This window comes from Teleopsis dalmanni, chromosome 2 (genome assembly GCF_002237135.1).
Source record: "Teleopsis dalmanni isolate 2A chromosome 2, ASM223713v2, whole genome shotgun sequence".
Taxonomy (NCBI): Eukaryota; Metazoa; Arthropoda; class Insecta; order Diptera; family Diopsidae; genus Teleopsis; species Teleopsis dalmanni.
This window is the reverse complement of record NC_051847.1, coordinates 181,472,071-181,494,299: the sequence shown is the minus strand read 5'-3', so window position 1 is coordinate 181,494,299 and position 22,229 is coordinate 181,472,071. Positions and strand designations below refer to the sequence as shown.

The following is a 22,229-nucleotide window of genomic DNA, read 5'->3' as shown; positions in this document are numbered from 1 at the left end:
CAGTATTTTCAGTTGAATGGTAGTATTTGTTGTTGCCTTTATTTTCTTTTTAAAAGTTTATTTTGGAATTGTTTGTGGATATCTATATAAACATTTTAACTTACACACACATGCATACATACAAACAAACAGTAGTTCATATTTGTATACACATATGTGTATATTTAGCAAATATAAATATTAAGCATACATAATTATTTAAGAAAATAATAATTCAGTAGCACATTAAATCTATTAGATTTAAATTGAGTTTTCAGTAATTTGTTTACAAATCAATCAGTTTTATTTATTTAAATCTGATTTTAGGAAATTTTTCTTGTATTAATTTATTGTTTTGTAAATAGTTCATTTTTAAATTTCGATATATTGTAAACAAAAAGTTCTGAAAATTTATAAATTTAAAAATATTTTTTTATTTTATTTTATTTGTTTTTAAAAATTACTTTATATGTATTCTATAAATTTCAAAAGTCTAAAATTAAATAACACAAAAAGAGTTCAAAAAATAATTATTAATTTAAATTTATTTATTTAAAAAATATTTTTTTTTATTATTATTAATGCATCTATTGATTTATTATTAAATTTTTATCTATACAATTTACTATAAATCTTTTAAGTTAAAAATATTTAATAACATTTAAAATTAGTTCAAATAAATAATTATTTATTTAAATTTATTTATTTAAAAATTATTTTTGTTTTTTTATTATTATTAAAGCATTTATTGATTTATTATTAAATTTTTTTATAGAATTTACTATATATCTTTTAAGTTAAAAATATTAAAATACATTTAAAATAAGTTCAACTAAATAATTATTAATTTAAATTTTTTTATTTAAAAGTTATTATTTTTTATTATTATTAAAGCATTTATTGACTTATTATTAATTTTTTTTATAGAATTTACTATAAATTTTATAAGTAAAAAATATTTAAAAAAAGTTCAAATAAATAATTATTTATTTAAATTTATTCATTTAAAAATTATTTTTGTTTTTTTATTATATTAATGCATTTATTGATTTATTATTAATTTTTTTTTATAGAATTTACTATAATATAAATTTTATAAGTTAAAAATATTTAAATACATAAAAAAAAGTTCAAATAAATAAATCTTCACAGTCGCCATAACCGATGTGTCGATATATCGATGTCGTTAAAGAGGTTTCAAATTGTTTGTGGGTATACGAGTATATAAAACTAAATTTGACTTTAAGAAACGGATGTTGTTATTGTTGTTGTATCCCTTAGAGATCTATATATAAAAGGAATAACAAAGACGTGTATATGGGTTAGTAGGCGAATGGGTAATAAATGAGTTGGATTTAAATTAAAGTCAGCCAGAATCAAGAAAACCTAACCACTTCCATGAGGCGGGTCCAAAGATTGATTGAACTCAAGTTTGTGTATGCATTGGGGCAGGAAAACAGATGGGTGATGTTATGGGCGGTATTAAAAGACGATAGTTGGTTGTTGACGGTTATGTCAGGTGTCATTTGAATTGCTTGGATATACTATACTGTAGTATATACTGTGCGTTATACTGTACTTGGATTAAAAAGTGATTTCTCAAGTTTCGTTCTTATTTATATATAAACTATAAATATCGATTAATGAAATATTTTTTTTTAATTTACAAAAACAAACAATGATTTGTTAAAATTGATTTCACATCTATTTGCTCTAATTCTATACTTTTTACACATCACGTAGTATAAATTTATTTGTTTTTATTAACATTTCGACTAAAAATTATCGGCAAAAAATAATGTAGCATGACAGTGTTAATTTTGCAAATACGTAGAAAGAAGTAGAAAGGTTAATACAAAAAATTGAGTATATAACATTTAGCAAAAATTTTAAACCAAACGAAAATAATATTTACTCATAATTATCAAACATAATTATAATTTGATTATACACCAAATCTAATAGATATTTAATATATAGTAGATTAAGGACGGAGGATTTGGGCTATTATTTAAATTAGGCAGAGGGTCGCTAGCTTAAATTAAAGGTAGAGAAATGGTATACTCTAAGACTTACGGACTTCTACTGATTCTCAATCGGTGCATTCGTAAAATAGTGAGATATTATGTTTTTTTTATATATACGGGTTAATAGTACTTTGTGCGGTATTGTATATCAGGGTTGTCCAAGGCACGGTCCACGGGCCTAATGCAGTCTGCGCTTAATATTTCTAACACGTTTCTAATGTACCACAATTAGGCAAATTTTTCTTTCTTATAATTTGATGTTACATAATTTTATTTTTATGATATTCTAAATAAAAAAATTAAAATGTTTTAAATAATTTATCACATTTCACGTTAATATACTTAATTGACAAAGATTTTAGTACATTTTTTTTTTGTAAAACTGGTTCAAAAAAACTCGGATCCAGTGCCGTAAGTAATTACATAAAAATAAAATATTTTTCGTATTACAACAACTCTACTATTAATAATGTTAATATTGTTCGAATTATAAAAGATAAATTAATGAAGAATTAATAAAACTAAATTTATTATTATCGCCGTATTTTTATTTTATGAGGAATAAAATTATGAACTTATGGATTTATTTCTGCGGCCCTTTAACCTATTCAGTGATTCGAATTGGCCCGCAATCTTATCTGGTCGGGACGGCCCTGCTTTATATATCAAATTTAAAAATTGTGAATAGAAAAATAAAAAGTAAATACATAGTAAATAGGTGTATATATACTCAAATTAGAACAAGTACAATTTTCATTTGTCATCTAATACAATTTGCAAACGGAAGTACTTGTACGGAAACAATTTTTCCCACGATTGAGTAAATCCTATGGTTACGTTCGTCAAAAGATAACAATGAACAACTCAATGGTCAGTTGGAAAGCACATATTAAAGTAATTAAGTTTGACAATACTTAAAATAACGAGTGAAGTGAATATTTGTTTTAAATGAATTTGTTTAAGATTGAGGCGTTTTACGACACAGTGCGATGCCGCTTTGTACAACACCACATGAACGCAATAAAAACTGCGTCTCTAGACGGCACGAATGTCCTTCCTGGCGGACAGCACAGGTTAGCTGTCAGTCAGTGCGCAGTGTAAAAATCAAGCATGTACAAAGTCTTACTTGCTTTTACTAGAAATGAGAAATTTTCTCACGTTCTCATGCACTCTCTGATATAAGTGCATCGGGATTTTCCAATAGCACAACAGATAAGTTTAATACACAAAAATCTGGTGTTTCACATGTTGTCGAGAAATTGCCTTTAGACAGAATGTATCATGGGAATTTCTCACAAACTGCGTTAACATGTATGTATGGATAACTTGCGAATAGAAGTTATCCTTGCTCTTCGGCTGCTACTAATAGATAAATTGCTTGAATTATGTTAAAGTGTAGTATAATTTATATGCAAACAGGTAACCAAACCAAACTAAACTGCATATACACATATTACGTTTTCTATAAATTCCCACACATTATAATGTGAAAATTAATGGCACCGACACCGGTACCACACTGAAAAAGTAACTGCGTCTAGTCTGGTAAATGGAATTTTTGTCAACAGTGGAAAAACTTAACATACGTTAAAAATGTGCAAAACATATGACGTGAATTTATAGAGCCAACAATATTTGATATTTATTTTAGTTTTTGGAAGCGATAACGTTTAGTGTTTGTCCAGCCAACCCCTGTGCTCTATGTAACCCAAACTTTTTCCTTTAACTCTGCTCTGTTACGGATTTTAGATTAAATGCTTCTCGCTGTTTATGTAGGAGGTGGAAATTTATCTTGAAATAACAGTCAACAGTGTCATATATTTTCTGCTGCATATATTAATTCCTAACGCGCTTAATTTACAGATTATAACCCAAAAAGTAAACAAATTCATTCGCTACCGAAAATGTAGTAATATATTAAGTTTTGATACTACTCTCGACGGTGGTTGTGGATGTGGCAGTTTTAGTTCCTGTGGTGGTGGTGTGAAGTACTAATATTCATTTTGTTCTCTTACACCCACTTTCAATCTGCTTTTTGATTTGTTTACAGTGCACTAAAATGTTATTAAACTAAACTTTATGTTCTGCCATTTAATTGTGTGCATAAAATAAATTAACAATAAAAATTGCCATAACAATGATGACAATACACAACAACAAACCCAACACTACACCCCATTCTGAATGGGGTTTATTGTGAGTAAATAAGGGTAACTGACAGTGATATTCCATAATTATTCGCACCCGTTTCATTTCTTAAGTAGAACTTAATTCTTACTATTGAGGGAATTAAATAATTAGAAATTATCAAAGAATTTCTATTACAACCAATTAATATTGATGCATACATATACGAATATTCATGTATATGTGAATATTATATATGTGATTTAAAGATTACAAACAAAAAAACAAAAAACAAATAGATTTGTACTCTTAGAATAAAAATAGTAACTATATAAAATATTTCTATAAATACTATTAGAGTGGGGTTAGGAAGGGGTGGCGGCTTTGTGACCAAAGCCCACTTGAGCTTAAATAATGGCCCGTTATGTTACCATGGACTAGCATTGCTCATATGCAGACTAGAGATCAGCATACGCATAACGTCGAAAGACTCGGATTCTCCATTCAATTGAAAATAAATCAACTTGACAAGTCTATAAACTTGACTAACTTCTGCATATTTGTAGGATGACAGCTCTGTCAGGTTAGTAAGATAAAGGGCCCCAAATATTTAAAATATTCTCTTAGCCAATAATGAACATTAACATTTGACGTGAAGTACAGTTTTCTTTTCATCAGCAGATCCACAACGTCTACAAAACTTATTTTGGAATAGACTCAGTCTAATAACATGTCTTCCTAGTACTCAATTAATCATCAGTACCGATATTGTAATGTTTAACAGATTATGTCTTAGTTGGAGCAGCTGACTGGTACGTTTGTTGTCCAGTTTAGATCAGATTGTTATTTAAAGCTGACATAAGTTTTCATTTGCCGTTTGAGCTGAAAACGGATACAACTAGCAAGCTCGTTTAGAGAGCCTTTCGGCATTGGCGAATTGTTAAGAATATAACTGTAGAGCCTGCCAGAGTTTTGATAGCAGTTTGGGTAGCCCAGAAAATTATTATAAAAGAACCAAATTTTTTAATTCATTTTTAATAAAATATTGACAAAATTTGAGATTTAATTATAGGTTAGAATACCGATATCCAATATAAACCTGACCACTACTATAGTTATTATAACAATATAAATTAAAAAAGTTAAAACATTGATGTTTAAAACAACAACAAATATAGATGCTCTATATATACCTATCTTAAGGTAGAAAACGTTTTAACCTTATATTTGTGATAAAAGCGTAAGATATCATCCCCTTAAGAAACCAGTAAATTTTTCTAATAGTATTCAATCATATAAGTATAGTTGTAAATAATAGACATTTGACGGGAACAAGAAAAAAAACTCTTTTAACTTTTCATACCTACTTACAAAATAACAAATGTATTTTACTTTCTTTATTTTGGAGCTTTAAAAAATTGTTGTCGGATATCGATCTAATGCAGCTTTTTTTTCCAAGCAACTCTACTGTTTCCGAGTCATCTTACCGTACATTAAACGTATTTGGTGTTCCTTTAAATTGATTACTTTTATGGAGAAAGGGTCTACCTTATTCTTCTTCTTTCTTTGTCTTATAAAGTTTAAGCAGTGCGTAATTCATGGAGATGGAGTAGCCCTGCCCAACTTATAAATGATCAAAGATCGTATTAAGTATTTTTTTATCGAACAGTTCCAGCGCTGCTTTTCCATTTTACAAAGTCACATAGAAGCATCATACAAAGGTATTATGAGTGACATGTATAGTTTATATTTTATCGATTGGGTTAGAGCTCTATTAGTTCAGCATAGCATGCGCTATGGTAATGTTAATTCTTTTACTTTCTTATCCTTTTTTTACCCTTAGGATGAATACAGTGATAATATTGGTGAAAATTAAATTTGATTTGTAAATATAATTTTAAAAATTGTAAACTATTTAAATAATTGACCAGTTAGACAATTTCAGAAATAAAAATAATATTTTCCGAAGCGTAAAAAATGTCAAAGTTCTTTTGTGAAAGCTTTACGAATTTTCTAATGAAAAAAAAAAATTAATTAAAATCATGTGACAAATTATTATAAATAATTATGTATTATTAAATATTCTATACCATTAAATTATCACAATCTTCACTACGGAGAATGGTAAACCACTAACTATTCACCAATAATAACTGGCCATCTAATAACAAAAATGGAAGGAAATCATGACCGAGGATTTTTGCATAGACTTATTCTAACCCACCGTACTGTTAGAAGTGACTTTTTTGGACTTTTTTTTTATTATAAAAAATGTCTTTTAGTTTTTTATATATAACAGAAACTCTGTAAGTTCATCGAATTAATTAAAAAGCTATAAAAAAATATTTATTGTAATTTTAGACATATTTTGAAAAAAACATTTTAAAAAATTTTACAATAAAAATGGTTTTATGATTTAATCTTAAATCTCTCCAATATACAATATTAATTTATATTAATGCAATATTGTATTATCCTTAAATATTAGAACAAAAAACCAAACTGCAATAATTTATCATTGTCACTTAAACTCATATATTTTCATGGTAATTTGTCCACATCTGATAAAGAAAATTCGCAACTTTATTGCGGATAAAATAAATTTACAGGAAGTGTTTAACTTTTTATGTAGTTAAAAACTATAATAACTTTTTATAACCGAACAAAAAAGTTATGAATTTTATACATCTAACATCAACATCTAACATCAAAAAATTGCCGCGACTCCGCCGGTAAGTCTGTTGTTCTGCAGCGGCGGCTGTGTGAGGCACTTCAAGCGTGCATGTTGCCACATTTAAATTGCGGATTAGTTATGACGCTGTTAGGGATTAAGACCATTGAGGAAATCTGTTGCTGTTGTTGTTTTAACGGCTGCTGCTATCCGCAACGCTTATATTACGGGTTCTATGACAATTGCCAACTGCCCTATTTTGTAGGCTGTGATTTTGGAACTGTGCTTAGTACATTGACATTTGCCGAATGCCTTACATTCTTTCCATTCTATCCATTCTTTTCGATGAAAACAATAATAGTTGCATTTATCATTTCAAGGGAAATACAATAAAAATAACAAATTGTTTTTTTTGGTACATGAATTGCAAATATTATTTCAATGCATAATTTCATAATATTTCAAGGAATTACAATATAACGTATTTCCATAAAAGCTTTCAGAACATAAGTTATATCATAAAAAAGACAAATCTAAAGTCTATAAAAGTTATGAAAGATAATTAATTTCATTGAAATCTGTTTATGACAATACATAACAATTACATAAATTAATATTAAATAATTTTAATATTCATTGATTGCAAACAGTTTCATAATTATTAATAATCAAAAAAATTTTTCCAATAAAATCTATGAAATTTTTCTGCTACACTCCGGAGATCAAGGAACAATGGAAACAGTAAAGGAGCTTCAGAAGGAAGAGCTCCAAAGAATACAAAAATTTTACTTGAAATGGAGAAGGCGACTATTGGAGTCGCCTACCGTAGGGATCTTTTAAACAGTGAAAGACCTTCAAATGATGAAAAAGCTCCAAAAAATACGAAAACTGCTCTTTAAGTTGGGAAGATTACTCTTGCTGTAGAATCGACTGATTACAGCTGCAACTTTAGGGAAGTCACATATTAAATACTATATTCTATGAATGAAATCAATAAAAGAAGTTCAATAGTTGTCATAACTAAAATACACGAATTCCGTTTCGAATTTATTCATTATTCGAGTTATTTATTAGATATGTGGACTATTTTCTATTTCTAAAGTTTAGAGTTTGTATACGATAAGAAATTGGAGCATTGTTTCTAAAAAGTTGAAAGAATATAATGTCGAAAAATAAAAAAAAAAATTAAAAAAATGTATACTTAGTGTTAAGTTAGGGATGCCTTAGGAGGAACACGTTTAAAAACTCCTTCAGGTGCGGCAAAGATGAAAGAGCACTCACCAAACTTTTTGAAATTTCGCAAATCTTCAAATTTTAAGCCTTGAGTAATGTCAGTACTGTGTTTGTCAGTTTCTAAAAATAATTTGCTAAAGTTAGAATTTACTAAACGTGATACATATATGTTGACATCCAGTAGTAATATGCTACTTTCGATAATGAGCTATTTAGTAATGGCTATGATTTTGAAAATGCGAAATTGAGTAATGTTGGAGCCGTCACCAATAGAACTAACTATGTCAACCTGGCGATACGAAAAAGTAGTATCATTTTCCCTATGGTTTCAATATTGGGAGGCTGCAGTGGTTTCTAAAATAAGTATAATCTATATATAAAACAAAGGTTACTTATTCTACTTATTCTTTAATCTGTCACAGTAAACCTATTTGATCTACGAGACTTGAAAAGGTATTGAAGAGCGGATCACATTTTAAAACTAATATCGAATCAAAATTGTAAGGATTTAGCAGAGTAGTGAATTACAACAGCATACTCTTTTAATTTTTTTAATTATAAGAAATTAATAAATACTTTCATTTTTAAAAAAATTATTTACCAATAATTAAATAATTTGGGTTAGCTTATGCTATACCGGCGGTGCCAAAAGCTCTACTTAGGTCTATAGGCCCATTGTGTTACCGTATAATCACTTAGAACCTTTGACAAATAAATATATTAAGTATATTAAATTAAATATAAATAAAAAATATTTCCTAAAAGACCACTGATTATTGGTACTACTCGAAGGGACTAAAAATTAAATCAAATAAGAAATTGATTAAATTTTGTTGATGTAATTCACTATTGTTCTAAAAACATTTCTTACAAAAAAATAGTTTGATCAAATGATCAAATTTAATAAAATTAAAACTAATTTTTAATAAAAAATTTTTTATAAAACATATTTTTTAATCTGATTTTAAACCTAATGTCTAAATTAGTTATTCTTAAAGAATTCTGTAAAATGATTTAGATACAAATACAAAAACTTTAGTAAAATAAAAAAAATATAAAATAAATTAAATAAAAATAGTTTTATTTCTATTACTTTATTTTATATATAATTTTTTTTATCACCTTTAATGACTTCATCTTGCTATCAAATACCTCAAATAGAAATACATCCTGCAGTAATTTTGTAAAAATAAATACGTTTGATTTTATCAATGAATTTTAATTTGGTGTCTATTTGTCAAAAATTTTCAAAATTCTTTCCCATGTCAAAATTAAAGGTAACCTTCCTTCCTTCCTTCCTTCCTTCCTTCCTACCATTGTAGATAGCATTAAGGCTACAAAGTCAAAGCATATATATAAAGTAAACATGTACAATTTAAATAAATAAAAAATGATATAAGGCAATTATGAGTAAAAGGATATAACAATTTATATTCACAAGTCTTACATATATGTATATATGGAGAGATATAGTGTAGTGCAACATAACAACAAAATAGTGTTACTAAGTTAATCTCCTGCGGTTAATGACCACCTGTTGACTCGTGTGTAAGAACAACAAAGAAATTTTGCAGACAACAAGACGCCCATGTTCAAAACGAAAAAATTAAAAGAAAATAGTAAATAAAAATTATGAATGAATTTTATATATAAAAGATACACAAGAAGATATCACTAGCCAAATTGTTGTTGTTTTATTTAGTAGGAAAAAGTGGTGGATTTGCAGTCACTATTCACCATTGTATTGGAAGTCAATAAGGTTGCCATTGTCTTAAGATTGCGTATGTAGCAATGTACCTATGAACAGATACATGAAGAGATATGAGAAAATCGATATTATTTTCCTTTTATCCTGAAAAAGGTAAAATTATGGAGTAAAGTATCACAGATTTTTTAAATTTTGACCAATCGTAAATAACTTAAACAGGTACACTTGTTGCTGTATGTATTTTGGAATTTCGCACTTTCCTGAAAATGGTATAGATATTTATATAACCAGTATAGATGCTGGCTAACTTAACAGTTGTGAACAGGTGATGATCGTGTAAAGATCGTGTAAAGATCGTGTTGCTCTTTTTAAAAGAAAATTTATTTAATTAAATTAATAATATCCAGTGCATTCAAAAATGAAGTTTCAAAGAAAAGTGTTAAGAGATTGTAATCAAAACAGTTTTTTAGGTGTGTTCACTTTAAAAGTAATAAGATTTATTTAGTAATATATAAAGCAATAGCAAGTAATGAAACGTTATTATTATTATTAAAAGAGGGCACTGAAGAAGTGCACTGCGACCTAAAAGATCTATTGTGTCCCTTATCGGATTAGAGTGTTTCTTCAAGTCCGATTTTTTTAATGAAAGACAGTATATAACCCATCTTTCCTAGTCCTGAATCCTTATGATTCTTCTGCTTGTGCATCAGTGCCTGGCATATAAACATATAAACTTAAAAATCTAAAATATATTAATGTGTTGCTTTCGTATTATTTACAGGTTTAGCTAAAACTTGTGCCATGAAGGAAAAAAGTAAAAATGCTGCTCGCACCAGACGTGAAAAAGAGAACACAGAATTCTTCGAACTGGCAAAATTACTACCATTACCAAGTGCAATTACATCTCAATTAGACAAAGCTTCGATCATAAGATTGACGACGTCTTATTTGAAAATGCGACAAGTCTTTCCAAATGGTAAGTTTAGCCTTAAGTTTATCGTAAATTATTTGCTCATATATACACAATATTAGTAATCCCTCAAAGCAATGGGTGGTTGCGTAAACGAAAACTTAGACTAATAGATTAAACAACATTATATATGAAGTGTTTGTTTCTACTTGAAAGTGATTTTTTGCCCTCATATTTCTTGAGTAGTTTCCTCCTTTTTTTAAATATTTTTTCATATAATTTATATGGTATTTTTGTTGTAATTGTATTTAAAACAATTACGTTAGACTCTTGTGCAAATTGAGCGTACGTTAGCTTTTCATCTTGTCCTTGTCGCTTTTTTATATAAAACATTGCACTCATAACACAGCGCTGTGCTCTGTGTACATTGCACAACACAGTTGACAGCGACACACGCCTGGGACATGGACCATAGGTGGCATATGAAGTCAAGCAATTGACGATACATGAACTTTATTTGCTTGTAATTTGTACAAATAACTTGAGGCTATGCCAAATGAAGTGTAATGGTATTGCGTGCCTCCTGAATAAGGATTTTGTTTTTATTTTACCTTGGAATTGTGTTAAAAAACAGCAGGACATCAACATAATTAAAATGAAGTATTTGAAGTACTTCTGCGAAAACTAAAAAACGCCAATGTAAGAAATTTAGAAATATTTATAAAATTTTGAATTTATAGAAAACATATTTTATATTATTAGTAGATAGATATGTATAATCTAATATGGGTTTAACAATATACTGTGACCCTAAAGTACTATTGTATTGCCAATTATTGTTATTCGTCAAAATAACAGGTTTGACGTTAGAAACCTTATATGATAATTCTTAATTACCATTGAAAGTTTTTTATTATTATCTTTATTTCTAAATCGGACTTCATATGACTATAAACCATAGTCTAAATATTTTTGAAAATAAAATATAGTTTTTGAATATATTAAATTCGCTTTTAACGTCAATATAACAGACCACTTTTACTTTAATAGAAACTTTAGTATTTTATAGAGAGAGAGGTTTCGAAAATATATTTTTAAATAGAGTAAAAGTTTTTAAATAAAGAGTTGTGTATTATTTAAAACATTAAACAATTAACCTGTTTTTAAAATAAAAGTAATAAATAAAGTTTTTAATTAGACCTAAGTTTTTTTCATACCAAAAGAAACTAAAAGAGTATAAGTATATTATATATAATATTAATATATAATATTATATGTTATATATAATATACTTATGCTCTTTTACTTTCTTATTATACATAATATATAATATATATAATTAATATATATAATATATAATATTAAATATAATTGTTAGATATAACATAGTTTATAATTTCATGTAGTTCCAGAATTCTTACAACGTTATTAATATATAAAATTTAACAATAAAAAAATAAAATAACACTGAGAATGAAGTGTAATACTGTAAGATCTCAGTAATAAATTATAATTAATTAATAATTAATATTAATAATAGTACAATAATCATTATTATTATCTTAATTCGGCTTTTATGGTATTTAAGACTTTATTTTTTTCATTTAAACGCTTAATAATTTATTGCTTTAATGACCAAAATTTTTTTAATAATAATTTTGTTTTTAAACGGCCTATTGGTCAATAGTTATATAATAAACTACTAAAAAAAATTTTTATTTGGTTTTAAAAAAAAAACAAAACATAAAAAAAATAAAATATTTTATGTATTTATAATATATGTACATACATATATACAATACAATACATCTATTGTATAATTATGCCTTTATGATTTATATTAAATTATTGTTATATTATAAGAACATTATAGTACCATGAAGATGACTAGAATATAGTCGAAATATTGGTTCCAATAAAATTTTTTAAAGAATAAAAAAAAAATATTTCTTATAATTAAACGAGTTAAACAAAATTATTATTAAAATTCTTAATTTAAATGATTTGATTTAGTATAAACTAGTACTATCTAATACACTAACATAAGAAATTTAAATTAAAGTTGTTATTTAAAACTGATTTAAAACTTTGGTATATATTATTCTTATAAAATTTTAATTAATTAGCATGGTAAATGGGTAAGCAAGCTGTCAATAAATTAAAAATAAAACAAATAAAATAACTTTTAATATATACACAATATATTAAAATATACACAATATATTATTTAAAATTTTAAATAAAATAAAAATTAAAATATATTAAAATATAAAATTAAAATTAAAAATATATTAAAATAAATTTTAATATATACACAATATATTAAAATTTATTTTATTTGTTTTATTTTTAATTCCTATATTATACTTACATTTACTAGTTTTTCTTTGGACCTTCAATTTAGTCCTTGTTTAGCACTTCTTGTTTATCTAGACTTATATTCTTTAGTTTGTGCTTTAATATAGTGCTTGTGTAGCACTTCTTGTTTCTTTTTCTTATATTTTTTTTACGATGGTACTGCATTGTTCAGTACAGCACAAGAAAACATTTTTTCGTGAAGGTATTAGCCTACTATCTATCTTCGTCTATATACAAAAGCATTTTGTTTAATGAAAAGATTAATACAAAAACAAAATTTGTTCTTGTGGGGCATTTTTGCTAACGAAAGCTCTAATAAAATATTAGTGCTATATTACAGCAATTATATATTACTGAATGTGATAATTTTAACAAGTCATAGAAACGACTACAGCATTTATCTATCAAAATGAGTATTATTTAAAACTTTATAATAAAAAACCAATATTTAAATATTTAGTCACAGCATTAAATATAGCAATGTTTTTTGAATATAGAATATGAGCATTGAATATAGAATATGAAATGTTTTTTAAGACGGTTCTTAAAGAATAAATTACTGAGTTAAATTTCTCATAAATTGCTCGTACATAAATTATTTCATTCATAATTTTGAATATTGTCTTAATAAAGAACTCTAATATACTTAAATTCAATTATAATAGATCAGTATGAAGTACTTTAAACTACTGACAATAAAAACAATGACGCTGACAATATGTGCTGGGAAGTTGCTTTGTTATTTAATTTGCCGTACAAAACTGCTGAGGTGGTTAAAAGAAAACACAAAAAAAAAAATTGACGACCGACAGAGAATGTCAATCTGAGCACAAAAGTCTGATAGATACGCGTGCACAATATTGTTTTAAATAATTGTGGGCAGCTTAGGGGTGGCAACTCTATAAAAAACATGTTAATACGTATAACACAAAAGCTTGTACAGTCTTTTGTGCTTTTTTTTTTGTATAAAAATAATTACTTTAATAACACAAAACAACTACAGCAAAAGTAGTCACTACATATATATATATATATATAGTATATATATGTGCATGTACCCACCAATGGTGTGCATGAATATGATATAGAATGAGGGTACACACAATAGAGCGTAAGATATAAGTGGGTGTGGGTGCTACCACAGCGGCAGCAACCTAAACGTATAACGTATACCCCACTGTGTTGATGACTTTAATTGGGAATAATATTTATACGTCATCAAGTTGTTATCCTGCTGTTGGGAACTTAACTTTAAGCATATTTTTTGTGTTTAAATTTCATTGTGTAATTTTTTTTGCTCATATTTCCTGCTATTGTCAACTCATTAAAACAAAATTTTTTTATTTCTACTTTTTTTTATAGGTTTAGGTGAGGCATGGGGCTCTTCACCTGCAATGCAACGTAGTGGTGCTGTTATTAAAGAGTTAGGTTCACATTTGCTGCAGACATTGGATGGTTTCATATTTGTTGTAGCACCGGATGGCAAAATTATGTATATCTCAGAAACAGCTTCAGTGCATCTGGGTTTGAGTCAGGTAAGTGAGCGCAACGTAAAGTAGCTGAGGATGTACTCTCAACTTTTTCTAGCAAACATAAACTTTTCCAAGTGAATTATTTATGCGCATAAATTTTGGCAATACTTAAAGCAATTTTAAAGTTGCTCCTTTTTAATGCATAAATTATAATAATTTGATAAATATGTTATTTTCAGTATTATATTGTATTGATGTGTAAAAAAATATTTTTTATAAAAAATATTGATTAATTTTAAGTACAAAATTGCCACAAGTATTCGCCGTTGCCACAAATTTTAAAATAATCGTTAATAAAATTAAGTTAATTATATTATGCATACTTTTAGGTCGAATTAACCGGAAATTCAATATACGAATATATACACAATTACGATCAAGATGAAATGAATAGTATTTTATCACTGCATCCACATATGTACCAAAACCCCGTAAGTATTTGTTTTAAATGCATTTAAATTTTTATAAATTTATTTAAATTTTTATAGAATTCGGTAATTTTTTTCCTTTTTAATTTTTTAAATTATTATAACTTTTTGTAAATTTTGTAAATAATTTAAATTTTTATTTTTTTTTGGTTTATACATTTTTTGGTTTATAAAAAATTGTTCCATTTATTTATTATTTTTTTTTAAGGATGCTTTTATAAATTCTCTGCATCTCAATCAACCACCTAATGGACCTCCGGGCACAATTGGCAGTTCGAATGGTATATATCTGAATGAACGAGCTTCGCATACGATCGAGATTGAGAAAACTTTTTTCCTGCGCATGAAATGTGTTTTAGCAAAACGAAATGCCGGCCTTACTTCATCGGGTTATAAGGTATAGTTATACTTTTATAGAATATTGTGTCTTACTTAATATATATATTAATTTTTTAAGGTAATACATTGTTCAAGTTATCTGAAAGCGCGTATATTTCCTGACTGTGGTGATGGTCAAGGTGGTTGCATACAAAATTTAGGATTAGTTGCCGTTGGTCACTCGCTGCCTTCATCTGCGATAACAGAAATTAAACTACATCAGAATATGTTCATGTTTCGAGCTAGTATGGACTTAAAATTAATATTTCTTGATGCTAGGTAAGAACTTAACATACGCTTATAATAATTATAATTGATCTAATTGAACTTGATGCTGTTTAAATTTTTTAAAACTCTAAAAATTCATCACTTACAGTTTTCCTTATATTTTTTTTTTATAAAACTTATATTTGAACTGTTTCTAGTATGTCTTCCAATTAACAATCTTTCGGTAGAATTTTTTTTATAATACTTAATATAACATTATATAATAAGTAATGAAATACGTTTACATAAAAAGTAGAATAAAAACAAACAAATGCCTATAATTCAATATTTTGATATTCTATATCCTTAACCTCCATAGTTCGAAAACATGAAGCCAGGCTCGGTCAGTCTTACTATATCTCCTATAGTACATGTCTACGGTGCTCGATGAAAACAGACCAAAGCACCTGTTGCGTTTAGGCTTATCTAAAGCCGGGCTTAATATATTGGGCGTCCCATTCTTAAACACATTCGGCGATATTTTGAGCATAAGCATTAATTAGATACTTGCATTTATCTATTCCAAGGAGTGTGGAAACAAAACGGCTTTCTTAGCTAATTAACGCGGAGGTTTCGTTCCTCCTTTTTTTTTACGTACTTACCCGATGCTGTTAAAAAATTGATGAAACCAATACATGTACAACATATTTCTTCTGTCAATTTTTGATCATTTCAATAATTTTTAATAATAATAATGATAATTTTTTTTAATAGAAATTTTTAATAATTTTTTTTTTTGATAATTTTTTTTTTACATTTACACGAGGATTTTATTCTTAATGCTAGAAACAATGAAAGAGAAAGTTAGAAATTTATATATAATTTGCGATTTCTTGTGAATATCAAAATAAGTGTTAAATTAATTTTCAAAATGTTTCTTTTGCTTTTCTACACGAACACAATCAAGCAGAGTTCATGTACCCGAATTTTCAATCTGCAGAATTCATCAAGTATAGCAAGCATCAAAAATTAATGCACTAAAATTAATCCTCAAAAATTACTTAACTGTTGCATAAATTTATTTTTCGATCATTGAAATTATTATAACCTCCTCGGTCCTGAAGGCTTCCCACAAAAAAAAAATTCTTAAAATCTTTTAGCTTTTGTTTATATGTATTCAAATAAAAAAAATAAATTAATTAGACGATTTACAGCAAAAGGTGCACTAAAATAACAAACACGAAACTATTAGTGAGCTGTACAGATGGATATATAGTAGTAAAACCTTCACAAAACTTCCAAAAAGGCAGTAGAAAAGTGTCCAGCCGGCTGCACGCCAGGACCGAAGAGGATAAATTAGATTCTATTTAAAAATAAAAACAATTTTATTTAAATGTTGACAAATTTTCAATCTGCAGAATTCATCAAGTATAGCAAGCATCAAAAATTAATGCACTAAAATTAACCCTAAAAAATTATTCGATCTTTGAAATTATCATTAATTAATTTATATTTAAAAATAAATACAATTTTTATTTTAATATTGACCTTTTGTATACTATAGACCGGAGAACTAAAATTTATCTACGTTCATTAAAAATCAATAGCTGACATTAAAATTGATTGAATTTTAATAAAATATTTCAAAATTTAATTTTGAAATTTTATTTATAGCAAATATTTAATCACCACACTTTCACTTTAAAAAAACTTACAAGTGATAAGATATTACATTACCATCCACATACATTACTCGTTATATTTAAAAACACATGTTTTTTCTTCTTTCTTCTAAATTCGAACCACCCACTGAACAATTTACATACAAACAATGCAGAAAGAAGTTTGTAAGAACTTAAGTTGGTGTGAAGGGTAGAAAGATGGGGACAGGAAAACAAGAAAAACAAATCATTTGCCACTTGAATTTGATTTTTTATGCTTTGTTCGTTGTTGCTGCCGCCTACCCACAAAATGGGGCGCATAAGAATTTCCCATGTGTCTGGCATTACCGACACTCAATTACCCTCATGATGGTGCTTTGCTCTTTGTCAGTGAAACAAGAGAACAAATTTCAAAGCACAATGTATTTAAGTGGACCCGACCTCTTGCGTTTTGCTTGCTTTGCTTTTTCCATTATGCTTTTTATGCATAATTGAATCTTAGTTGGCAGAACAGTAGTGCGAAATACCCATTTATTTTTTATTTAAATTCAGAAAAAGCAAAAGAACAAACAATAACGCAAACAACAAAAACAATAATAAAATTAAACAAAACACTTTATTTATTTACAGAGTATCACAACTTACTGGTTATGAACCGCAGGACCTTATTGAAAAAACGCTGTATCAGTATATACATGTCTCGGATATATTGTATATGCGTTGCTCCCATCAGATATGTAAGTGTGTATAAAAATAATAATAGCGGCAGTAGTTAGTTATTCTTTACTGCTCTTTATCCCATACGAATTTTAACAAAATCCTTTTCTTTCTTCTATTTTTTTACAACACTATAGTGATGTATAAAGGACAAGTAACCACCAAATATTATCGTTTCCTAACAAAGGGCGGCGGCTGGGTTTGGGTGCAATCCTATGCGACTGTTGTACATAATACACGCTCATCTCGTCCACATTGCATTGTCAGTGTGAATTATGTCCTTAGGTATGTAAATAATTATAAATGTACAAAAATAATATTAATTTAAAAATTAAATAAATAAATGTCACACTAATGGCATTATGCAAAACAAACCATCGTATGTCTTAAAATAACAACATTGTTGGGATTGAGTAGAATTTTAAAGTTTTTGCTATAACAAAAACAATTCAAATTTTTTAAATTAACAAATAAAAAATGAATCTATTTAAAATTGTATTAAAAATCCTATATTCTATTATTTACAAAAATAATTGTGTCAGATATTGGAAATGTAATTGTTATAAAGTGGGCTTACTTGTAAAAATTCTTACAAGTATGAAACAAACAGTTCTTATTTCATAGAATCGAAATTAAAAAAAAAATTCCTATAATATTGTCCTAAAGTTATAACACTTTGAGATAATAAAAGAATTGAATAATGGGATTCAAATAAGACCAATATAACAGTCGGATTAAGGTTAAACTTTAATGACTAACTTCACTGATTTGAGGCTCAACTTACCCCGATATTATATTTTTTAACTTAATATTTAAATTTTTAAAATGAGAGTAACCGCACCACATTTTTGTTTAATTTTTCAATTTATATTATAGCCACATAAAACCACACAATATAACAAAAAGAAAATGAAAAAACAAAAGACTGCACTGATTGTCATACCTATGCTTTCATAAGCAATCACTGTCAAAATTTAATACTATCAATAACGTAGATATTCTCATCACTTCGTTCAGTCATGCAGTCAGCGCTCAACTTAGTTCTAATTAAAACATTAGAATTAACAACAGCCAATATGCCAGCTAGCATCTACATCTATTCTTCTATTCTACTCAAAATATTATTCTATTCTTATGATTTTATTACTTCATTTATCATCACGAACAACTTCAATCATTAGAGAGTTTTTCTATTAACGAAAAACATTCTATTTCATATTTTAATGCTGTTTTCGATTGGAAAATCTAGGAAAACTTTTCCAATCGAGATTAATTTTTAGTGCAATTTTCATTTTTGATTTGTAAAACTCGAGCGAAGTGTATAACACACCAGATTAATTTATAACACTCTAGATATTTTGTTAGAGTAGCAAGATCACCCTGAAATTAACAGCCGTTTTATATGACTATACAGATAAAGTGTGATTTGATTTGACAATTTATTTATATAAAATATTAGATTACGCTAAAAACGTTAAATCGGACAACAAAATTTGACAGATCCAGACTAAAACTAGATTGAATATAGATTTACCAATCGAAAATGAAATAAATTGCATCAGAATCTTCGTTTCAATAAGGGTCCATGAAACACTTGAGTAATTTTTGATGATTAATTTTGGTACATTAAATTTTGAAGCGTGCTACACTTGATGAATTCTGCAGACTAAAAATTTGTGTACATTAATTCGGTTTGGTTGTGTGTGTGTGTAGAAAAGCGAAAGAAATATTTTCTCAAGTAATTAATCATTAATTTTGGTATTCACAAAAATCCCAAATTATATATAGATTTCTTGCATTCACTGTTGACTGTTCCATTCTGACATTAAGAATAAAATGCGAGTGTATATGTAAAATAAAAAATATTAAATTATGTCAGAAGAAAAATATTGTGGTTGTACCATATTGTTTTCATCAATTTTTCAATAGCACCAATGCATGAGTAAAATTTTAATCAACTAAATGCAGTAAACTGTGCGAAAAATGTTATAAAAACTAATTTAAATCCTCAATTTTATTGAAGTGTGAAGGCATAGGCCAATAAGTTGCTGATTTTAGACACAAATAATTAATATATTATAACTTTAAAATAATCTACAAAAGAAAAATAAAATATTAATGCGTAAAAAAATAAATTGTTTTCTCATTTTAGTGAACAAGAGGCCAAAGACTTACTTTTAAATGAAATTCAAACGGGCATAGTTAAAACGGAACCAATCACTCCTACCGCAAGTATAACACCAACCTTACATGCAGTACACTCAACTCCATCACATTCTGTGGTTATGAGTAATGGATTAGCAGCAGCTAGTGTCGTACCAAATACGCTGAGTTGCAGTCCTAAGCTGGAAGCTTGTTACGAAGCAGCTGGACGTTTACCGAATGCTGTAACACCAGTATTAGCCAGTAATAGCAATGGAAGCAATAACAATAACAGTTACTTACCGCAAACCCATCAACATATACAACACGCCCACCACGCTGCGCACATACATACGCACCCACTGCATCCACAAGAAACAGTTGGACATGAAAATCTAAGCTATACACAGCTATATCCTGTTAATGATCTCGTAGTTAGTTCCAGTAGTAGTACGTTAACACACGATATACAATTTCCTGACACTACAACAGGTAGTGGCTACTACGGTAATACCAATAATAATAATAATCCATATTATTATGATGCAACTGTGGATGTGGCGAATGCTTCTATTATACGACCATATTCCGCAAATTCGAATAGTTGTTCTAGTAGTTCGGAGAGTGATCGACAAATGTCCACCGGGAATGCCTCCACGGTGAACGACACATCACCGCAAACTACATACAGTGAACTAAGTCATAATTTTGAATTAAATTATTTCTCCGATAGTAGTTCACACCAGCATACACATCACGCCCCGCAGCATTATTCACACGCCCATCAACACACGTCACATGATATGCAACAGCACATAGCAAGCAATCATACCGCAACACCACATCAGCAACATCACCACCAACTACATCATCATACACAACAACAACAGCAGCAGCAACCCGAACAACATCATCCGCACGTTGTGGCCAACAGTTTCGCGGATAGCTTTAAGAACGTCAACGGACCCCATTACACCAGCGTCATTGTGGAGCCCCAGCACTATATAGCCAATGATTTTGTGCATTAGCAGCTGCTGTTCCCCTGCAGAAGCCTTTAGTGTTCATATAAATATTATATTAATACGTTGTTGTTGTTGCAATGCTAGATTTTAGTTTGTTCGTACATGGCTGAGCCATTTTTATTTTTGAAATATTTGCATTAAAACTTTTATTATATTATTAATTACATATATTTTTCTTAGATATACGTATATTATTTTAAATCATAAATTATAGTTTTATTTTGTTATGTTGCAATCCTATATCAATATTTTGTAAGAATTTCATTTACATATTTTTGTTCACATTAAATTCGCACCAAACTACATGTAAGCGTACAATTAATTGTTAATGTTTAATATATAAAAATTATATAAATTCAAATTAAAATTTACAACAGAAATTAAAAATTATTTATTAAATAATGAAATTATTTTTAAGCTAAATTGTTTATTGGCTATATAAGCGAATTGGTAAATATTTATAGCGAAATGTATATATACATAAAACTGTCATTTAAACACAACTACAAACATACATAAACAATAAATTGTTTAATATTGATCTTCACACAAAGAATACATAAATACATGAATACATAAATAAATAATTATAATAATTGTAATTGTATTGTAATTAAATGTAATTTTTTTAAACTAATACTACGCGTAATGATAAATAATAAAGTGATAAAAATATTTATAATAAAAACATTTTATACAATTTTTTTATAATCTTTATAATCTATTAAGAAATATTATTAATTTATACATTTTAATGTGTTGACTAGGGTTAGGTACAACAGGTAGGTACATAGGTGAACTACAACAACAAATATTCTTTTTATATTATTTTAATTAATTGAATTTTTGGCTGACCATACAGCTGTTTCGAGTATTGCCAATTACCCATCATCAGTGCTCTTCGAAATAATTGTTACATTTAATTATTCGTAAATAATTTTTTTTGAGACTGCAAGTACCAGGAATCGAATTCGTGTCCTGCCAAATTGGAAGCTCAGAGTCAGCGCACCTTAATCTATTGACACAAAGCCGTACTTGACTTTTTATGTTCGCCTATTTTTCTGGAGTTTTGTTATTTTACTGTTAAAGTTTTATTAACAAATTGACTTATTGTGTTTATATTACAACG

The 22,229-nt window shown here is 27.6% G+C and overlaps 1 protein-coding gene across 1 annotated transcript; it reads left to right on the top strand.

The window, feature by feature from the left end:
- Nucleotides 1-10,530: 10,530 nt before the first annotated feature.
- Nucleotides 10,531-21,230, top strand: LOC119684879 (protein single-minded-like). The gene is made up of 8 exons (XM_038099012.1): nt 10,531-10,721; nt 14,376-14,548; nt 14,875-14,976; nt 15,182-15,370; nt 15,431-15,630; nt 17,850-17,956; nt 18,074-18,221; nt 20,089-21,230. Exons 1-8 carry the CDS (start codon nt 10,547-10,549, stop codon nt 21,104-21,106), a joined length of 2,112 nt encoding a protein of 703 aa, XP_037954940.1. The 5' UTR covers nt 10,531-10,546; the 3' UTR covers nt 21,107-21,230.
- Nucleotides 21,231-22,229: the final 999 nt, after the last annotated feature.

Bases quoted from the DNA above. Each gene is read 5' to 3' on its own strand.
- LOC119684879 (XM_038099012.1), top strand. From the start codon at position 10,547: ATGAAGGAAAAAAGTAAAAATGCTGCTCGCACCAGACGTGAAAAAGAG. The intron at 14,977-15,181 runs GTAAGTATTTGT...TTTTTTTTTAAG, and splicing joins CACATATGTACCAAAACCCC to GATGCTTTTATAAATTCTCT. The intron at 17,957-18,073 runs GTAAGTGTGTAT...ACAACACTATAG, and splicing joins GCGTTGCTCCCATCAGATAT to TGATGTATAAAGGACAAGTA.